General features: G+C 41.8%; 1 protein-coding gene across 5 annotated transcripts in view; it reads right to left on the bottom strand.

Annotated features, from left to right (window-relative positions):
* Window positions 1-504: 504 nt before the first annotated feature.
* Window positions 505-17,443, bottom strand: part of ghdc (GH3 domain containing) — a 49,438-nt gene continuing 32,499 nt past the window's right edge. For 4 of the 5 annotated variants that reach the window (XM_072561497.1, XM_072561499.1, XM_072561500.1 and 1 more), the window contains 4 exons: window positions 11,235-11,306; window positions 10,995-11,128; window positions 5,944-6,032; window positions 4,320-5,165 (listed from right to left, as the gene is read on the bottom strand). In XM_072561497.1, coding sequence (XP_072417598.1) covers window positions 4,944-5,165; window positions 5,944-6,032; window positions 10,995-11,128; window positions 11,235-11,306 — 517 coding nt within the window. In that variant the 3' untranslated portion in view covers window positions 4,320-4,943. Of the gene's footprint in view, window positions 1,904-4,319; window positions 5,166-5,943; window positions 6,033-10,994; window positions 11,129-11,234; window positions 11,307-17,443 lie in introns of those variants that run through there. The other variant, XM_072561501.1, reaches the window with a different exon arrangement.

Consider the following 17,443-nt stretch of genomic DNA (forward strand, 5'->3'; position numbering starts at 1 on the left):
TGGCCTTCAATTTAGAATTTTAACTTTTAAATCAGGTCTATCCTTTTCCAGAAGTACTTTTAACAGAATTATAATTACTTGCCCTGCAGTGCTCCCCCACTGACACCTCAGTCACATGCCGTGCTTTATTCCCCAAAAAAAGATCAAGTTTTGCTCCTTCTCTAGTAGGTACATCCATATATTGAACAGAAAAACTTTCTTTCCACACTTAACAGTTCTCTCCATGTAAGCCCTTAACACTATGGCAGTCCCAGTTTATGTTTGGAAAGTTAAAATCCCTTATCATTACAACCCTATTTTTCTTACAGATATCCGAGATCTCCTCAATTTCCCACTGACTACTGGGGGCCTATAGTACAATCCCAATAAGCTGATCATCCTTTTCTTATTTCTCAATGCCACCCATACGACTTTACTGGACCTTCTCCCGTGAATATAAAGGAATTAGAAAATTTCAAGACTTGTAACTTTTTAAAAATCACACAACACCAGGTTATAGTCCAACAGGTTTATTTTGAGGCACTAGCTTTCGAAATGCTGCTTCTTCATCAGGTAGTTGTGGAGCAGAATCATACAACGCAGAATGCATAGCAACAGGATTGCAGCGTCATGGAATGCAATATTAAACACATTTAGCAAAAGTCTTTCATCTTTTAGAATAATCATGTTAATTTCAGTTCCTTCGTATGTAATCCCAGAACTTTTTAAAAATTCTCAAAGTAGTTTTCAACAATAGGTGCCATCTCAGCTCAGATAATGCATTGAAGGTGTGAAGTTAAAGTCTGCCTGTGTCTCAATGTTAGGTCAGACCGATTCTGTTTCTAAAGTGGGTTACACAGAATCTTGCATGGATTTATGCAGTTTTTGAGCAAAATAAAATGTAATTCTGCAAATACAAATTCACCCCACAAACTTGTTAGTGTGCATATGGGTGTGTGTGTGGGGCGGGGGGGGGGGTGAGTACCTGTGAGTATATATGTATGGGAGTGTGAGAGTGCGTGGGTGAGTGAGAGTGGGTTGGTGTGTGTGTTAGTGTATGAGAGCTTGTGCATGACAGAGGGTCTGCGTGAGTGTGGGTGTGCACGCGCACACTTCAGTGTGTGTGTGTGTGTGTGTGTGTGTGAGGGTGCAGTGGGGTCATCTGTAGTGGGACATGAACCCAAGGTCCCAACTGAGGCCCTCCCTTTGGGTACCAAATTTAGCTAACAGCCTCTGCTCGGCCACTTTGCGTTATTGCCTGTCCCGAAGTCCGCCTTGGAGGATGGTCACCCGAAGGTCCGAGGTCGAATGTCCTGGAGCACTGAAGTATTACCCAACTGGGAGGGAACTCTCCTGTCTGTTGATTGTTGTGCAGTGCCCAATCATCAGTTGCCATAGCTTCTGCTTAGTCTCACCAATGTACCATGCCTTAGGGCATCCTTGCCTGCAGTGTATGAGATAAACAATGTTGGCCAAGTCACACAAGTACCTGCCACATACATTGTGGGTTGTGTCCCCACATGTAATGATGGTATCCATGTCAACACTTTGACACGTCTTGCAGCTTCTGCCGTGACAGAGTTGTTTGGTGTTGTCCTGAAGGCCGGGCAGTTTGCTGTGAACAATGATCCGTTTGAGGTTTGGTGAGGGTTTAAAGGCGTAGGGAAGGTCTCGGCGAGGTGATCATCCTCATTGATAATGTGTTGCAGGCTGCGAAGAACATGGCGTAGGTTTTCGGCTCCCAGGAAGTACTGGACAACGAAGATTACCCTGTTGGTTACAGCTCGTGTCTGTCTCCTGAGGAGGTCATTACGGTTTCTCGCTGTGGCGCATTGGAACTGGCGGTTGTTGAGTTGATAGTCGATAACTTTTCAGGTTTAGATTCTCAAACCTGAACAAGTTAAAGCATCTTTCAGGTTTAGGTCTGGAACAAATTTTAGGGATACAGTAAATTCAACTCAATCTTACTGAAATGACATTTGAACTTTGGATTTCTGTCCTCAGTCACGAGGCCATGTAAATTCTGACAAATTCCAGACATACTGAATGTAGGTGTTAAATAAGAACCTACTGTATATACTCCATTAGTAAAACTGCTTTGCTTGGAACAATTTTATGTTGATAGTAATAAACTGCAGGATAGTTAAAAATACCTCATCAAGCCTAGAGGAAATAGCAGCATAGTTAAAACATGTTAAACTAGTAAAATACATTAGCAAACCTCAGTAATGTTCGCAGCTCCTTTGGTTTCATTGCTAATATGGATTTTTCACATCAGGTATGATAGTTTCTCATAATTCTTCACAAGTATCATTCAGCAAAGCTTTGTGCATTACTGTACACTAGAGAACTCAAAAGGTTCGCAACCCTCTGAGTAAAAAGCTTCCACCTCATTCTCAGACTCAGGAGCTTGGTTTAACTGCAGCTGGAGGAGTGAGGGCAGGTTTAGTCATCATATCACAGGAAAGATAAAATTACCGTAGAGGGAGTACCACAAAAGTTCACCAGACTTGTTCCCAGGATGGTGGGGCTGTCCTATGAAAAGAGATTGGCCAAATGGACCCAGAATTCCCTTGAGTTGAAGAGCAAGAGGTCATCTTTTTGAAATCAACAAAAATACTTAAAAAGATAGATGGCGTAAATGCAGGTAAGATTTTTCTCCAGTTCGGAAGGAGAGAACTGGGGGGGGGGGGGGGGGTTACAATTTGAAAAGAAGGGGGGATCCACATATGTCTGAGATAAGGAGAACGTTTTTTTAATCATTGCCGAGGGATGAGAACCTTTGTAGTGCTCCATCACAGAGGCCTGCAGAGGCTCAGTCTTTGAGTATGTTGAAGGTAGAGATTAACAGATTACTGATTCTTGGCTCATGTGGGGAAAAGGCATTGAAGTGTTTGATCAGCCATGATAATATTGAAGAGCAAGGCAGGCTCAATGGACTGGATGGTTTATTCCTGTTCCTAATGTCCCGATATACAGTTCGCATGAGTTTGTCCATTAGTGTTGTTGTTCACCCAAGAAACCTTTCAAACTCATAAACCTGGAATTCTCTTCCTAAGGGCATTGTGGGTCTACCTGCAGCATGTGGAGGTGGAGGACAACTCACTACCACCTTCCCCAGGGCAGCTAAGGATGGGCAATAAATGCATGCCCAGCCAGTGATGCCCACATCCCATGAGTGAATTTACAAAAAAAGTCTCTCCACTGATTGCTTCAGGCTGACGGCGTGTCTGTGCAATATCATAGTGGGTGGTGCTCATCACTTCTAGATACTAACCCATTCGGGAAAGGCCTGTCTACAGTTATGGCTATTCATAATTACAACAACAGAAGGTTGTTAACAGCATGAAAATTTACACAGCAATAAACATGTTGTGCAAGTCTGTGTCTGTCACATTTCTGGATTGCTGTTACACTTCAAAATGAGGTACAATGGAAGTCAATCATTTGAAATGGGTAGAGCAATGTCGCCCTGCAATTATAAATGGCTCATAACACGGCTCATAAGTTAGACAACCTGCACATTCTGATATTAAAAATCATACTAAAAAATGTCAGAGCAAATAACTCTGAGGAGTTTTATTCAATTATAGACTTAACATCAAATTGACTTCATCACCTAATCTTAGTCACAGCAAAATACCAATGTACATTTTTATATCCTACATTAGATTCTGGTTCTCTCCTGATGAAAAATAAAGCTTGTTATTTTCTGTTTATCACCTGACACACAAGTCAGAAATCTCAACAAGGTAACAACTGCCCGAAAAAATATCAACTGCCTTCTAATTAACTCTTAGGTGTTATAGATAGCCAGAATGAACTGTTTTTGCTGAATTATACCGTACTGTCTCATAAAAGACAAACCAAGCCAGATTAATAGCTAAATAAACCTATCCTCTAGAAATTAAAACACTCAAACTCAATGTATCAGGTTACAATTGTATATCTACATAAAGCACATGACAGTCTGCCCTGGAAAAATAACTCATTACCACAACATTGGTACAGATCCCAGACAATCACAGGTGTGATCAGTAGCTCAAGTGGTTGAGCATTGACAGTCATCCAACGATCACAAGTCTGAATTACAGAGCTGTGAGTCATTCTCACTTCAATAACTTGGATCCATGCTCCGAGATGGTGAATCAGGCACAGCATACACTACACTACTCTCCTTGCTGTCTTGTCGACAGAATAGCATTTACTGCAGTTGTAGAAAAGTTAATGTCCTATAGCAATCCTGGACAAGACAGAATTGAGCAGTTTGCAATTGGTAAAATGCTGGAATTATAAAAATCAAACTGAGAAAGTAGATTCAATTAATCAATCAGTGTGTGGAAGGTTAGAAGCAAAATGGTTTTATTGCAGAAGATAAAAGCACTCTGAAATATACAAGGTAATAAATTGGGATTATTTACAGTAATAATTGATTTCTCTCAAAATGGTTTAGTTCAGCAACATCCTGGGAACAGTATCAATCTCACAATCTCTTTTAGCTTTGACAAAGGGTCAGTTAGACTCGAAACGTCAGCTCTTTTCTCTCCTTACAGATGCTGCCAGACCTGCTGAGATTTTCCAGCATTTTCGCTTTTGGTTTCAATCTCACAAGATGCTAAAACACAGGAGGTTCAGTTCTTTTGAGAAGAACCAATACATTATTTTCAGTGCAGAGGATATATGCACATATTTACATATTGTATTGCAAATAAATGAATATTGGCAAAACTCTGAATTATTTGTTCCATTAGGGTTGCTTATTGTGCCTGCATAGTTTGATCATTGCCCAATGCAATGGTTAATTGCTACAAGAAGCATGAACTCAATACATTGTAAAACTCAGGGAGTGATCTCTCTTTGCAACACAAAGGTGGAGTTTTTAAATCCCAAGAAATGAAATGATTCAGGAGGAAAAATGCATAATCTGCCAAATTTTAGAGAAATATAACATATGAGCAAAGACTTTATGAAATTACTTTTCTTTGAATAAAGTCTAAAAATTCTTTTTTCCTCAGAATGCGATGCATATTGAACTGATTGCAGGAAGCACCTACATTTGCAATGATAAAATCCATCAACTCTTTGAAGCTGCCGGGTGCCACAATATGAACTCTCACTGGTCCAATGCTACCCTTGCGTCGAAATGACTGGTACAGCTCTGAATCCTCCTGAAGGCATTGATCCAGCTAATGAGGTAGGAAAGAAAATGCCATTAAGGTGATACTGGAAAAAAGTTACTGTGCAGAATGATGAAACAAGTAGATTTCTATCACAATTGAAGATCATTTCACAGTCACCACTCGAGACAAACTTTCTGTTCCAGATTTGTCATTAATTGTATTAAGAACAGAATTTAAATTCCACCAGCTGCGATTTTGAATCTAGCCAGAGATTATGTCACCATCTCCTCTACTGCACATAAAATGAGCTAACTGTATCTCCTTCATCGGAGTTAAAAATCACACAACACTAGGTTATAGTCCACCAGGTTTGATTGGAAGCACTAGCTTTCAAAGCGCCGCTCCTTCATCAGGTGGTTGCTAGTTCTTCATCTGATATTGTTTTGAGTTATTCAGAACAGCAGAGTGCCAGGTTTAAACGCTTAGTTTATGTGGGCTTACTGATTTCTATATTGTGGAGGTGCCGGTGTTGGACTGGGGTGGACAAAGTCAGAAGTCACACAACACCAGGTTATAATCCAACAGGTTTAGTTGAAATCACAAGCTTTTGGAGTGCTGCTCCTTCATCATCTGATGAAGGAGCAGCGTTCCAAAAGCTTGTGATTTCAACTAAATCTGTTAGACTATAACCTGGTGTTGTGTGACTTCTGATTTCTATACTGACAAAGGTTATCATCACACCTTAACATCCTAATAATTCCCAAAAGGAAGGAAGGAAAAACAACTTCAACTTTAAATAAGCATTAACCCTTTCTTAAAAGGACAAGAAGAAGTGGCCTCTCACCTTGTAACGCTGATCCTCTGATAAGTTTCTGACACCTTTTATTTCAATAAAAACCTCATAGTGAGGAACTGAGCTGCCACAAAATGGTCCTGCAAGAAGAAATTGCAATTATCCGCAACATATGTGGAGCAGGTTAGCATTGCCCAGTGTGGCAACACTTCTTTCTACAATGGATAGTAAAGAACTATAAAGGAAAATCAGACTGCCCAATTTTACAGTAATTTTTTTCAGGTTTCTCTTTGTTCAGTTATGTCCATAAATGCAGCTCATGGGAGTTCCAGACTCTACTTATTGATTTCTTACTGGGGGACACTGCCATTGAATTGCCAAAGTTTATCAACGTATTCAGTAATATTAATTCGCCCTGAATAAAGAAGTAGCTGTGGACACTAATTTAGTGTTTCACACAGTACTTAGCCAGAGGAATGTATTGGTACATGGAAGGAAAGAGATTGCTTGCAATTATAAAGAGCTTTATCAGGTCTCCAGGTTATCCCAAAGTAATTTGCAACATATTAATTAATGTTGGAGTGCAATCACTGCCATGTGATCAGACATTAACAGTTAATTTACACATAGCAAGGTCCCATAGGTACCAGATGAGATTAGTGATCAGTTAATTTACTTCTGGTGATGTCGGCAGAGGAGGCAATGCTGGGCATATGTATTATGTTGACAAATACATTAATACTTTTTTTTACAAAAGGATCCTGTTGACAGTAGTGAGTATATACAGCCAAAGCATTCTAAAATCAGTCATAGAGGTGTACAGCATGGAAACAGACCCTTCGGTCCAACCCATCCACGCCGATCAGATATCCCAACCCTATGTAGTCCCACCTGCCAGCACCCGGCCCATAGCCCTCCAAACCCTTCCTATTCATATACCCATCCAAATGCCCTTTAAATGTTGCAATTGTACCACCCTCCACCACTTCCTTGGCAGCTCATTCCATACACATGCCACCCTGTGTGTGAAAACGTTGTCCCTTACGTCTCTTTTATATCTTTCCCCTCTCACCCTAAACCTATGCCTTCTAGTTCTGGACTCCCCGACACCAGGGAAAAGACTTGCTTATTTACCCTATCCATGCCCCTCATAATTTTGTAAACCTCTATTAGGTCACCCCTCAGCCTCCGACGCTCCAGGGAAAACAGCCCCAGCCTGTTCAGCCTCTCCCTATAGCTCAAATCCTCCAACCCTGGCAACATCCTTGTAAATCTTTTCTGAATCCTTTCAAGTTTCACAATATCTTTGATAGGAAGGAGACCAGAATTGTACGCAATATTCCAACAGTGGCCTAACCAATGTCCTGTACAGTTGCAACATGACTTCCCAACTCCTGTACTCAATACTCTGACCAATAAAGGAAAGCATACCAAACGCCTTCTTCACTATCCTATCTACCTACGACTCCACTTTCAAGGAGCTATGAGCCTGCACCCCAAGGTCTCTTTGTTCAGCAACACTCCCAAGGACCTTACCATTAAGTGTATAAGTCCTGCTAAGATTTGCTTTCCCAAAATGCAGCACTTCGCATTTATCTGAATTAAACTCCATCTGCCACTCCTCAGCCCATTGGCCAGTGGGCTGAGAAGTGGCATGTTTAATGATTTTTAAGAAAGCACTATTAAAATGTAGAAAGTTAGAAATGACCTTGAATATATCTGGATCGTGCACTCAAGTGTTTGAACACACCACATCAAAAGCAAACGCTGACTTCAGTGTATTGTTTCTGGGGCCCAGTCTATATGAAAAGCCTGACAAAGGGCTACATGAGTCTGAGACAATCTATGCACTGTTCCCTGCAGGATGTTAGAAATTTCCTGGTTTGTGGTTGTCCTGTGACCTTGTGAAGTGGTCTGTTTGCGTGGAAGTTGGCTGGGTCAACAATCTTCCAGGACGGAGTTCAAGACTCCCCACCATTTCTAACCAGGAATCTCTCCAACAACACCCCTTGCTATCTGCAACTCTACAATTCTAGTCTCAGACGTTCGCCTAATCTTCATCATTGGTTTTATGTCTTTTGTTGCCAAAATCCTAAATTCCAGAATTCCCTCCTTAATCATCTATGCCTCTTTTGCATATTTAAATGGGCTCCTTAAAACTTGACTTCTTTGATCAAAATATTGGTCAGTGACCATACCATCTTCTATGGCTCAGCACCAAACTTTGTCTGCTGACATTCCTCACACACACTCTCTCTCTATATCCTGCCTTGGGAATTTTCTTTGTCTGTCTCGTTCTCTCTTGTTCTCTCTCTCTTCTTTTTTCCTCTCTCTCTCTCTTTCTCTTTCTCTGCAATTTTATTTCTCCTCTCTGGGATTTCTCTCTCTCTTTCCCGAGATATTTCTTTCTCTCTCTTTCTCTCCTATGAAACACTTTGGACCAACTTATTTCATTAGAACGCTATATAGACACAAGTTGTTGTTGGTGTTGTGGCCCATGAACGTTTCATTCGCATTATGCAGACCCTTGTGCTTGTAAACAGAAAGAGGCTCTCATAATCTGCAGCCATATGCAACTCACTGATTTTCAGGGTCCAGCTTCAGAAATCTGGTAATCCCTGTCATAGGAAAGAAAACAGTGTCCTTCATCATATCGATAAGAGCTGTATCCACACAGGACAAGAATTGGGGCATTCGGACAGTGCCTGATTTAGACACTAGCGTCAGAGTTAGGGTGGTACTTTACTCAGGGAGAATTGGAGGGTGACTGATGCAGTCAGCATTGACATGAATGCCACAAACACACATCTAAATCAATGCTTGAAGTATGAATGACAGAACTAACCACAAATTCCTTCTCAGCACCTTCACAGCCTTACTTCTGCCACTGCATCTTTCCAGTCCCATCTGCTGCATTTTAATTGAACAATGTAACCTCATTTGATTTGTTTTGCTTAGAGAAACAAGCAGTTCCAACAGTGAAAGGGGTATAAATGTAAGAGTGGGTTTATCGTCAGTTACTCTTGGGTTGAATCTCACAGATCTTCTCTTGATATTGATAGTCTGACTTGGCCCCACATCCAACAGACTAAGATGGCCAAATATTTGCCTTTCTTGATGTAATCTTGGAATCTCTTTGATGTTGCTGTGCAAATTGGATTGTGAAAAAAAAAGTCAGATTTTGTCAAAGTTTTTTGCTTTGCATGGATTAGGAAATCCACAAGAACAACAATGAACAAAAAAGACTTTTTTTTTACATCTGTGCTGAATTGGTTGACAAAGTAATGCTCTAGTAGAGGCATTGTTTTGGAGAATGATTTCTGACAGGTAAGTGCCAAGCTTTGCTTAAATTTAAACCAGGCAGGTTGACTCTGTTTGGTCAAGGCACTGCTGTAAGAACAAATCAGCGAATGACTGACACCTATTTTGTAAGTTAAAACAAGTGCAACGTGTGTAAATCTAACGGATACATTCTCCATGGTATCACTTTAACCAGAGGCCTCTGCCAATGACTAGCACTCTCATCTCATGCATTGTAAAAGAGAAAGTTGTTCCCCTTTATTCTTGCAAATGTCCTAATGAGAGATGTAAATCTTTGACAAACTGTAACACTTTCCAGAAACATTCAAGTTCAGTACAATCAAATAACCCATCAAATTGAATAGTAATAAAAAGTGAATGACCAGCCATACTCTCATTCCCAGATAACAGACAGTTGGAGCAAGACAAGATAGACTTGCATATGATAAAGACGCACTGCTGGAGACAACGTGGTCTCAGTTATTAGCCACAATGAGAACCTTTCATGCAAACTGTCCCTCAGAAGCACCGCAACTTCACACAAGTGGTTGATGGGTTATCGCATAAGCATTGCAGTGTTACCATCATCCTCAGGTGGAAGCTCAACCTCCTGCTGTCTGGTAAGACTCAATATATGCATAGCTTGAAATAAGGGTCTTATCAAACCAATGACCACTTTATGATGAATTGGTTTATGCTCATCAAAAGGTGAAGAATGTTCAGTGCTGGGCAGTGGACCATTCTAGTTCATTTGCCAATAAGCTTCAGTGCCAGGGCAGTCCCAGGTCAATTACAGGACAGTGCAGACATGGAGCTGAAAATGTGTTGCTGGAAAAGCGCAGCAGGTCAGGCAGCATCCAAGGAGCAGGAGAATCAACGTTTCGGGCATGAGCCCCTCTTCAGGAATCTGCCTGAAACGTCGATTCTCCTGCTCCTTCGATGCTGCCTGACCTGCCGCGCTTTTCCAGCAACACATTTTCAGCTCTGATCTCCAGCATCTGCAGTCCTCACTTTCTCCCAGTGCAGACATGGAGTCAATATGTTTTGGTGAGAGATCACGAACCTGAACCATTAACTCTCTTTCCACAGCTGTGGCCTGACCTTCATCATTTCCATCAGTTTCTGTTTATATTTCAGATTTCCAGTAGCTGCTGTATTTGCCTTTGCGTTAAGTTTTGTCTTCTAAGCAAACAATGTTCCATACCCATAACATCACAGGTTACCTCTTACCGTACTAGTAAAATTTCCAATGCATACCCCAGACTGATCAACGGCCATTGAATATCACATTACCCCTGGCAATACTGGGCAGTGACCTACAGGAGCTGGCCAAATCTCACGAGCTTTATAGCATGAGATCTGTCAGAGAAAGATGCTCATCTTTCTTTCACTCCATTTGGGTGGGTTTGTCCCCTGGTGTCAAAGGTTAAAGAGTGAACAGACTGTAATAGCCAAGTTCCTTCTCAAATCTCTTCAAAAATAAACTTAGCTTGCCATCAAATGCTAAGGGATAACATCACGAATTAAGCAAGAGCCTGAAAAATTTCAAAGGATTATGAAGAGTGGGCAGGAAAGTGAAGGTGAGGCCAAGATGAGATCAGCCACGGTTGCATTGAATGGAGGAGCACGCTGGAGTGGCTGAATTGTCTACACATGCTCCTAGTTATGTTCTTAAGACCCAGAGTTTCAGACAGGAGGCAGACTTATAAAGTTAGACAGATGGTACAACCTCTCAATTCAACTGTGACTCCAGCACCTTTAGTTGCAGCAGATACCAAGGAGGTAATTTGGCATTTTCTTACCTAAAAGGCCACTCTCTACACAACAGTAATCAAGGAGCACTGCCCCAGGCCACAGGCTAACAGCCCGCAGAAGTGTTCGATAGAAGGCTTCCTCCAGGATTTTCTCTCCTCTGACATTTAACAACTGGCCCCATCTGACAATGCGAAAGGAACAAATGCCCAGGTTTAGAAATTCAGGAAAATAATGTGCAGGGAACAAAATAAATAGATGATAATGATTTTAAAAATTAAGCCAAGCACCTGTATTTAAGTTCAATGACTGGGCACTGATTGTGAAAACCCACTACTTTGATGATATCCCCCATCCGATATCTGAAACAAATCAAAGCACGTCACATGCATACATGGGCATCACAAGAAAGAACAGGAATGTGTTGAAGTTCAGTTTTGAATTTCAGCTTTATTTAAACTGCAAAAGTTCGCTATTTTATACTATGCCACCATCACGGCAAGCCCTTGAACACAGGATAGTGTTGAGTCAGCCAGTTACACAGAAGAATATAAGTGGATCAAACTGATGAAATAAAGCCGAACCTGAATGCAGATTCATTGCCAGGATAATTTGAAAGCTTTGCACAGATATTTGCAGAAAGTGATGAGTGCTTCATTGAATCCTCAAATGCAGTTGCACACTGCAATAAGAATGGCTGAGAGATCTGTCCTCTCTTGCACAGTGGAGTGTAGAGACGGGGATGGTGGTAGGTTTTTCTTTACCCTAAACGGCAAATGAGAGATAAACCACAATCTATATCTCTGCTGAGATCTTGCCTCATTAGCATCCCATTGCACTGCATAAAATCTGACATTTAGAAGAGAAACATCTCGTATCTGTGCTGTGCTTTTAGTGTAGAAACGTGCTCTGTGGTGCAGAAACCAACGACAAAGGAAAGAACAATTTGGGTGAAGACACTCATACATCTAGAGGTATTTGCAGAAATATAAAAGGCTCTGAAGAACTTCAATTATAATGCTGAGAGCTTTGTCGAGAGGTCAAAGAGGACGGGAGGTGATGGGTGAACAGGACTGTATGCAGATTAAGGTAAAACTGGGGCATTTTGGATGAACAGACCTATAGAGGTTGGAGGAATGCAGGTCAGCAGTCAAGTGCATAAATAGTCAACTCTTGATGCAACAAAGTCATGGGGTTTTCCACAGTAAATCAGGGGAGGTGACAGCCAAGTGGTATTATCGCTGGACTGTTAATCTGGAGACCCTGGACATATTCCAGTGACAAACCAGTAACAAAGGAAAGAACAATTTGGGGGAAGAGGCTCATTCATCTAGAGGTGATTACAGAAATATAAAAGGTTCTGAAGAACTTCGATTATAAGGCTGAGCGCTTTAGGAAATAAATTTGTTGAGAGACCAGCAGTCAATATTGGTCAAAGAGGACGGGGTGGGGGGTGGGGGAGGGGGTGATGGTGAACAGGACTGTGCACAGATTAAGGTATAACTGGAGCATTTTGGATGAACAGACCTCTAGAGGTTAGAGGAATGGAGGTCAGTAGTCAAGTGTGCAAATAGTCAAACTTTTGATGTAGCAAAGTCATGGGGTTTTCAACAGCAAATCAGGGGAGGCGACAGCCTCCAGTTAATCTGGAGACCCTGGACATGTTCCACAGACCTCAGTTCAAATCCAAATAAACCTTGTTAAATTCTAACCTGGTGTTGTGTGATTTAAAACTTTGTCCACACCAGTCCAAGACCGGCTGCTCCACATCTTATATAGGTTTAGAAAACAGAACAAGGTTACAAGGTATTTTTGGGGTGGAAGAAGGAAACAGGCCATTATTTGAACTCTTGCTTTGCACAGAATCCCGACAGTGTGGAAACAGGCCCTTTGGCCCAACAAGTTCACACAGACCCTCTGAAGAGTATCCCACCCAGACCCATTTCCCGACCTTATTGCTCTACATTTCCCCTGAATAATGCACCTAACCTACATATCCCTGAACACTATGGGCAATTTAGCATGGCCAATTCACCTAATTTGCACATCTTTGGACTGTGGGAATAAACTCACACAGATACGGGGCAAGAATATGCAAACTCCACACAGACAGTCGGTCGAGCCTGAAATCAAACCAGCATCCTGGCGCTGTGAGGCAGCAGTGCTAACCACTGAGTCACTGTGCCGCCACTGTTTTCTTGAAATCATAAATTGTCTAGATCTTGATGTACAGGGGACAATTTCAAAGTTACAGATGACTCAGTGTCAGGGAGAATTGTAAGGAGGACAGTGTAGAACTTCAAAAGGACATTGATACATCGATGGAGATAGGTGGCAGCTGAAGTTCAATGCAAGAAGTTGAGGCAACACAGAGAACATGAAAAGACTATGTGAAATAAATGAAAAATTCTAAAAACTGTGTGCAGCAAAAATATCTGGTGCATATGTAGAAAAGTCATCAATGGTGGCAGGACAGATAGAGAGAGCTGTTAATACGGTGTTCTAGGATTTCATAAGTAGGGGCATACAGTACAGGAGCAAGGAGATTATGATAAACTTATACAAGATGTGGAGGAGCCAGTGTTGAACTGGTGTGGACAAAGTTAAAAAAAATCACATAACACCAGGTGATAGTCAACAGGTTTACCTGGAAGCACTAGCTTTTGAAGTGCTGCTCCTTCATCAGGTAGCACAGAATTTATAGCAAAAGACACAGAATTTATAGCAAAAGATTACAAAAGTGAAGAGGCTCTCCAAGAAGATCGTACATATCGACACAGACATCAAGTTTCTGCAGAAATTCTGTGTCTGATGATCCTGTTCCACAGCTACCTGATGAAGGAGCAGCGCTCTGAAAGCTAGTGCTTCCAAATACACCTGTGGGACAATAGCCTGGTGTTGAGATTTTAAACGTACGCTAGATACAGGTTATACTTCAACAGGAGTATTGTACACAGTTCTGGGCACGGCACTATGGGAAGGATGTGAGTGTATTGGAAACAGTGCAGAACATGTTTAAGAAAATATTTTCAAGGAGCAGACAGTTCAGTTCAACGCAAAAATTGGAGAGATTTAATGTGGACAGAATAGGGAGAAGCTCTGGGTCCTGAGGAAGGGTCACTGGACACAAAATGTTAACCCTGATTTGTCCCCACAGTGCTGCCAGACCTGAGTTTATCCAGCAATTTCTGTTGTGATAGGGAGAAACTGTTTCCACTTGTAAACAGATCGAGAACCAGAGGGCACGGTTTTTAAAGTGGTTTGAAAAAAAAGCAAATGCAAGGTGAGAAAAGAACCTTTCACAGAGAGTTGGGGTCTGTAATGGACTTCTTGTAAGTGTAGTGGAAGTGGGTTAAATTGAATCATTCAAGAGGCTATTAGAGGACTATTTAAAGAGAAACAACATGCAGGGCTGTGGGGAAATGGCAAGAGAATAGCACTAGTTTAAAATACTCAAAGAGCTAGTGCAGACATGTTGGGCTGAATGGCTGTCTTCTGCACCATAACAATTGTATGATTCTGATACCAAACCTCAGCGAGGTATCACTCCTTTGTAGCACTTTCATTTCTTACTTAACTGACAAAATCGCAAGGATTTCCTTTCAGTGATTTTCTACACATGCACCAGATATGATTCTCTCAGTCTCTCTGAGGTGGAAACCCAGGCTAACTCTGACCTTTCTCAAAGCTTTCAGGAAAGAAAAGGACACAATTTCTAGGGCGACACGGTAGCTCAGTGGTTAGCACTGCTGCCTCACAACACCAGGAACCTAGGTTCGATTCGACCCTCTGGTGACTGTGTCGGGTTTGCACATTCTCCCATTGTCTGTGTGGGTTAACTTCATGTACTCTGTTTTCCTCCCAAATCCAAAGATGCGCAGGTTAGGTGGATTGGCCATGCTAAGTTGTACATTATGTCCAGGATGTGCAGATTGGGTGATTGGCCATGCTAAATTGTCCAGGATGTGCAGGTTAGGTGGGTTACAGGAATACAGGGGGATTGGTCTGGGTGAGATGTTCTTCGGAGGGTTGGTGTGGACTGAATGGTCTGCTTCCACACTGTAGGAATTGTGTGTGTGCCTTTATGTGCTTTTTTTAAAATCACTTTGAAGCTGCTATAGAGCCCATCTGCTAGCATGGATTGTTTCTTCTGAACCAAACCTGCTTCTGACCTCTCCATCTATTGCAATTTCTCTGGGTCGTAAAAGCTCAACTTAGTAAACACTTTAGCCTTTCTCTCTGCAGGCAGCTTGTCAAGTCATTTAGGTTAGGTCACTTAATTTCTTGGGAATGCTGGTTTGACCCCCTGCTAAAAGATGAGTCCCTGACCCTTAAAAAAAGTCACTTTCATAGAATTAAAAACCAAAAGCCTATTTAACTCTACTTTAGAACTAAAATCTGGATTAGTGGTGCTGGAAGTGCACAGCAGTTCAGGCAGCATCCAAGAAGCTTCGAAATCGACGTTTCAGGCAAAAGCCCTTCCGAAACATCGATTTCAAAGCTACTTGGATGCTGCCTGAACTGCTGTGCACTTCCAGCACCACTAATCCAGAATCTGGTTTCCAGCATCTGCAGTCATTGTTTTTACCTCTTTAGAACTAAAATGTCAACATTGGAATATTCATTCACAATAAGCTTATATTTCAGGTTTATTAGTGAATTCCACCCACCAGCTGCCATGAGATTTGAACCCACTCTCCAGATGGCTCTGGGTTACTAATCTAAGCTTGACAATCTCCCTTCAGAGAAGCTTAGCTTGATTATTGTCTGAAAATCAGGCACAGTGCAGCTGAATTTCTTGACTGTTGCATTTGCTGTTCTGCCTTATCAGTATAAGTAGGAGTGAAGAACAGTCTGATCAACAAAGCCTGCTTATAGCCTTGGAGAGAGAGATGTCACACAATCGACCATCCTGAATCTCTCAATTGCCTTCCTGTTCAAACCCGAAAGCTTAAATGAAATCTAAACCTCTGACACAATAAGACATAGCGAGTAACTAGTCTTGAAATGGAAAAGGATGGAGCAACTAAACTTATTAGTCCACTTTCTCAATTGTTGTATGTTATTAACACTTTAAACATTGTTCAGGGAGCAGCTAATAATGTTAAAAGTATTGTTCATACACACTTAGTGAACGATAACTAGATGTAATTTCCTACATGGAGACTCAAGAAGCTAGGTAATACTTTAAAATATGATAACAATAACATCAGTCAAGCCGATAGATAGCACCGCAGCAACATAGCTCTGTGGATGGATAAAGTGATGTGAGGCAACCATTTGTAAGCCAAGCTATACAGGTGGAAAAGCCCCCAACACAAGCTGCCCTTAGGTAAACTCTCAGGCATTACTGTGCACTTTGATAGCATATTATTGAGTCTAATTTTGCGCTAATGCTTCTTTAACTGGAGTTTCACTTTAGCACATATGAAGGGACATTTATTGAAACTGATGCGATTGAGTACTACACTCTACAAATAAATAGAAGACTGAGTAAAAGCCAACTCCAGCATGATCCTTCACTAAGTGCCTTTCTGGACAATACCAGACTTTAGAACTCACTCCCCCATCCCCTTGCACTTAACAGTCACAGAATCCCTACAGTGTGGAAACAGGCCCTTCGGCCCAACAAGTCCACACTAACCTTTCAAAGAGTACCCACCCAGATCCATTCCCCCACACTATTATCCTATATTTACCAGAGTAATGTACCTAACCTACATATCCCTGAACACTATGGGCAATTTAGCACGGCGAATTCACCTATTTTGCACATCTTTGCACTGTGGGAGGAAACCCATGCAGACACAGGGAGAATGTGCAAAATCCACATAGACAGATTCCAGTCTCGGCCGACCATCTAAGTGAAGTTTGCATATTCTCCCAGCGTCTGCATGGGCTTCCTCTTGGTGCTCTGGTTTCCTCCCACAGTCCGAAGATGTGCAGGTTAGGTGAATTGGCCATGCTAAATTGCCCATAGTGTTCAGGGATGTGTAGGTTAAGTACATTAGTCAGGGGTAAAAATAGGATAATAGGGTAGGGGAATGGATCTGGGTGGGTTACTCTTCAGTGGACTTGTTGGGCTGAAGGGCCTGCTTCCACACTGTAGGGATTCCATGACAGTTAAGTGCAAGGGGCTGGGGCTGGGGCAGGGGAGGAACCAGAGTGGGGAGGTGAGTGACACAAGAATAAAAACAAGTGACAATTCTGATTTTCAGTACTTTCCAGTAACTCTGAATGAATGCCAGGGGAAAAAAGACATTGTGTGGCTCTGTTACGTTTTTCTGTATAACACTGTAACTCGCCAACACACACGGATGAAGCCGATGTGGAAAATTCCCTTGAATGGATTTGTAAAGGGCTACTACCAGAAGACTGCATCAGAATGCAGGGAGTCAGTTAGCTCAGTTGGTTGGACAGCTGGTTTCTAATGCAGTTGAAGCTAACAGCAAGAGTTCAATTCCCAGACTGCCTGAGGTTACCACAAAGGTCCCACCTT

The sequence above is a fragment of the Chiloscyllium punctatum genome, chromosome 42 (assembly GCF_047496795.1).
Source record: "Chiloscyllium punctatum isolate Juve2018m chromosome 42, sChiPun1.3, whole genome shotgun sequence".
Taxonomy (NCBI): domain Eukaryota; kingdom Metazoa; phylum Chordata; class Chondrichthyes; order Orectolobiformes; family Hemiscylliidae; genus Chiloscyllium; species Chiloscyllium punctatum.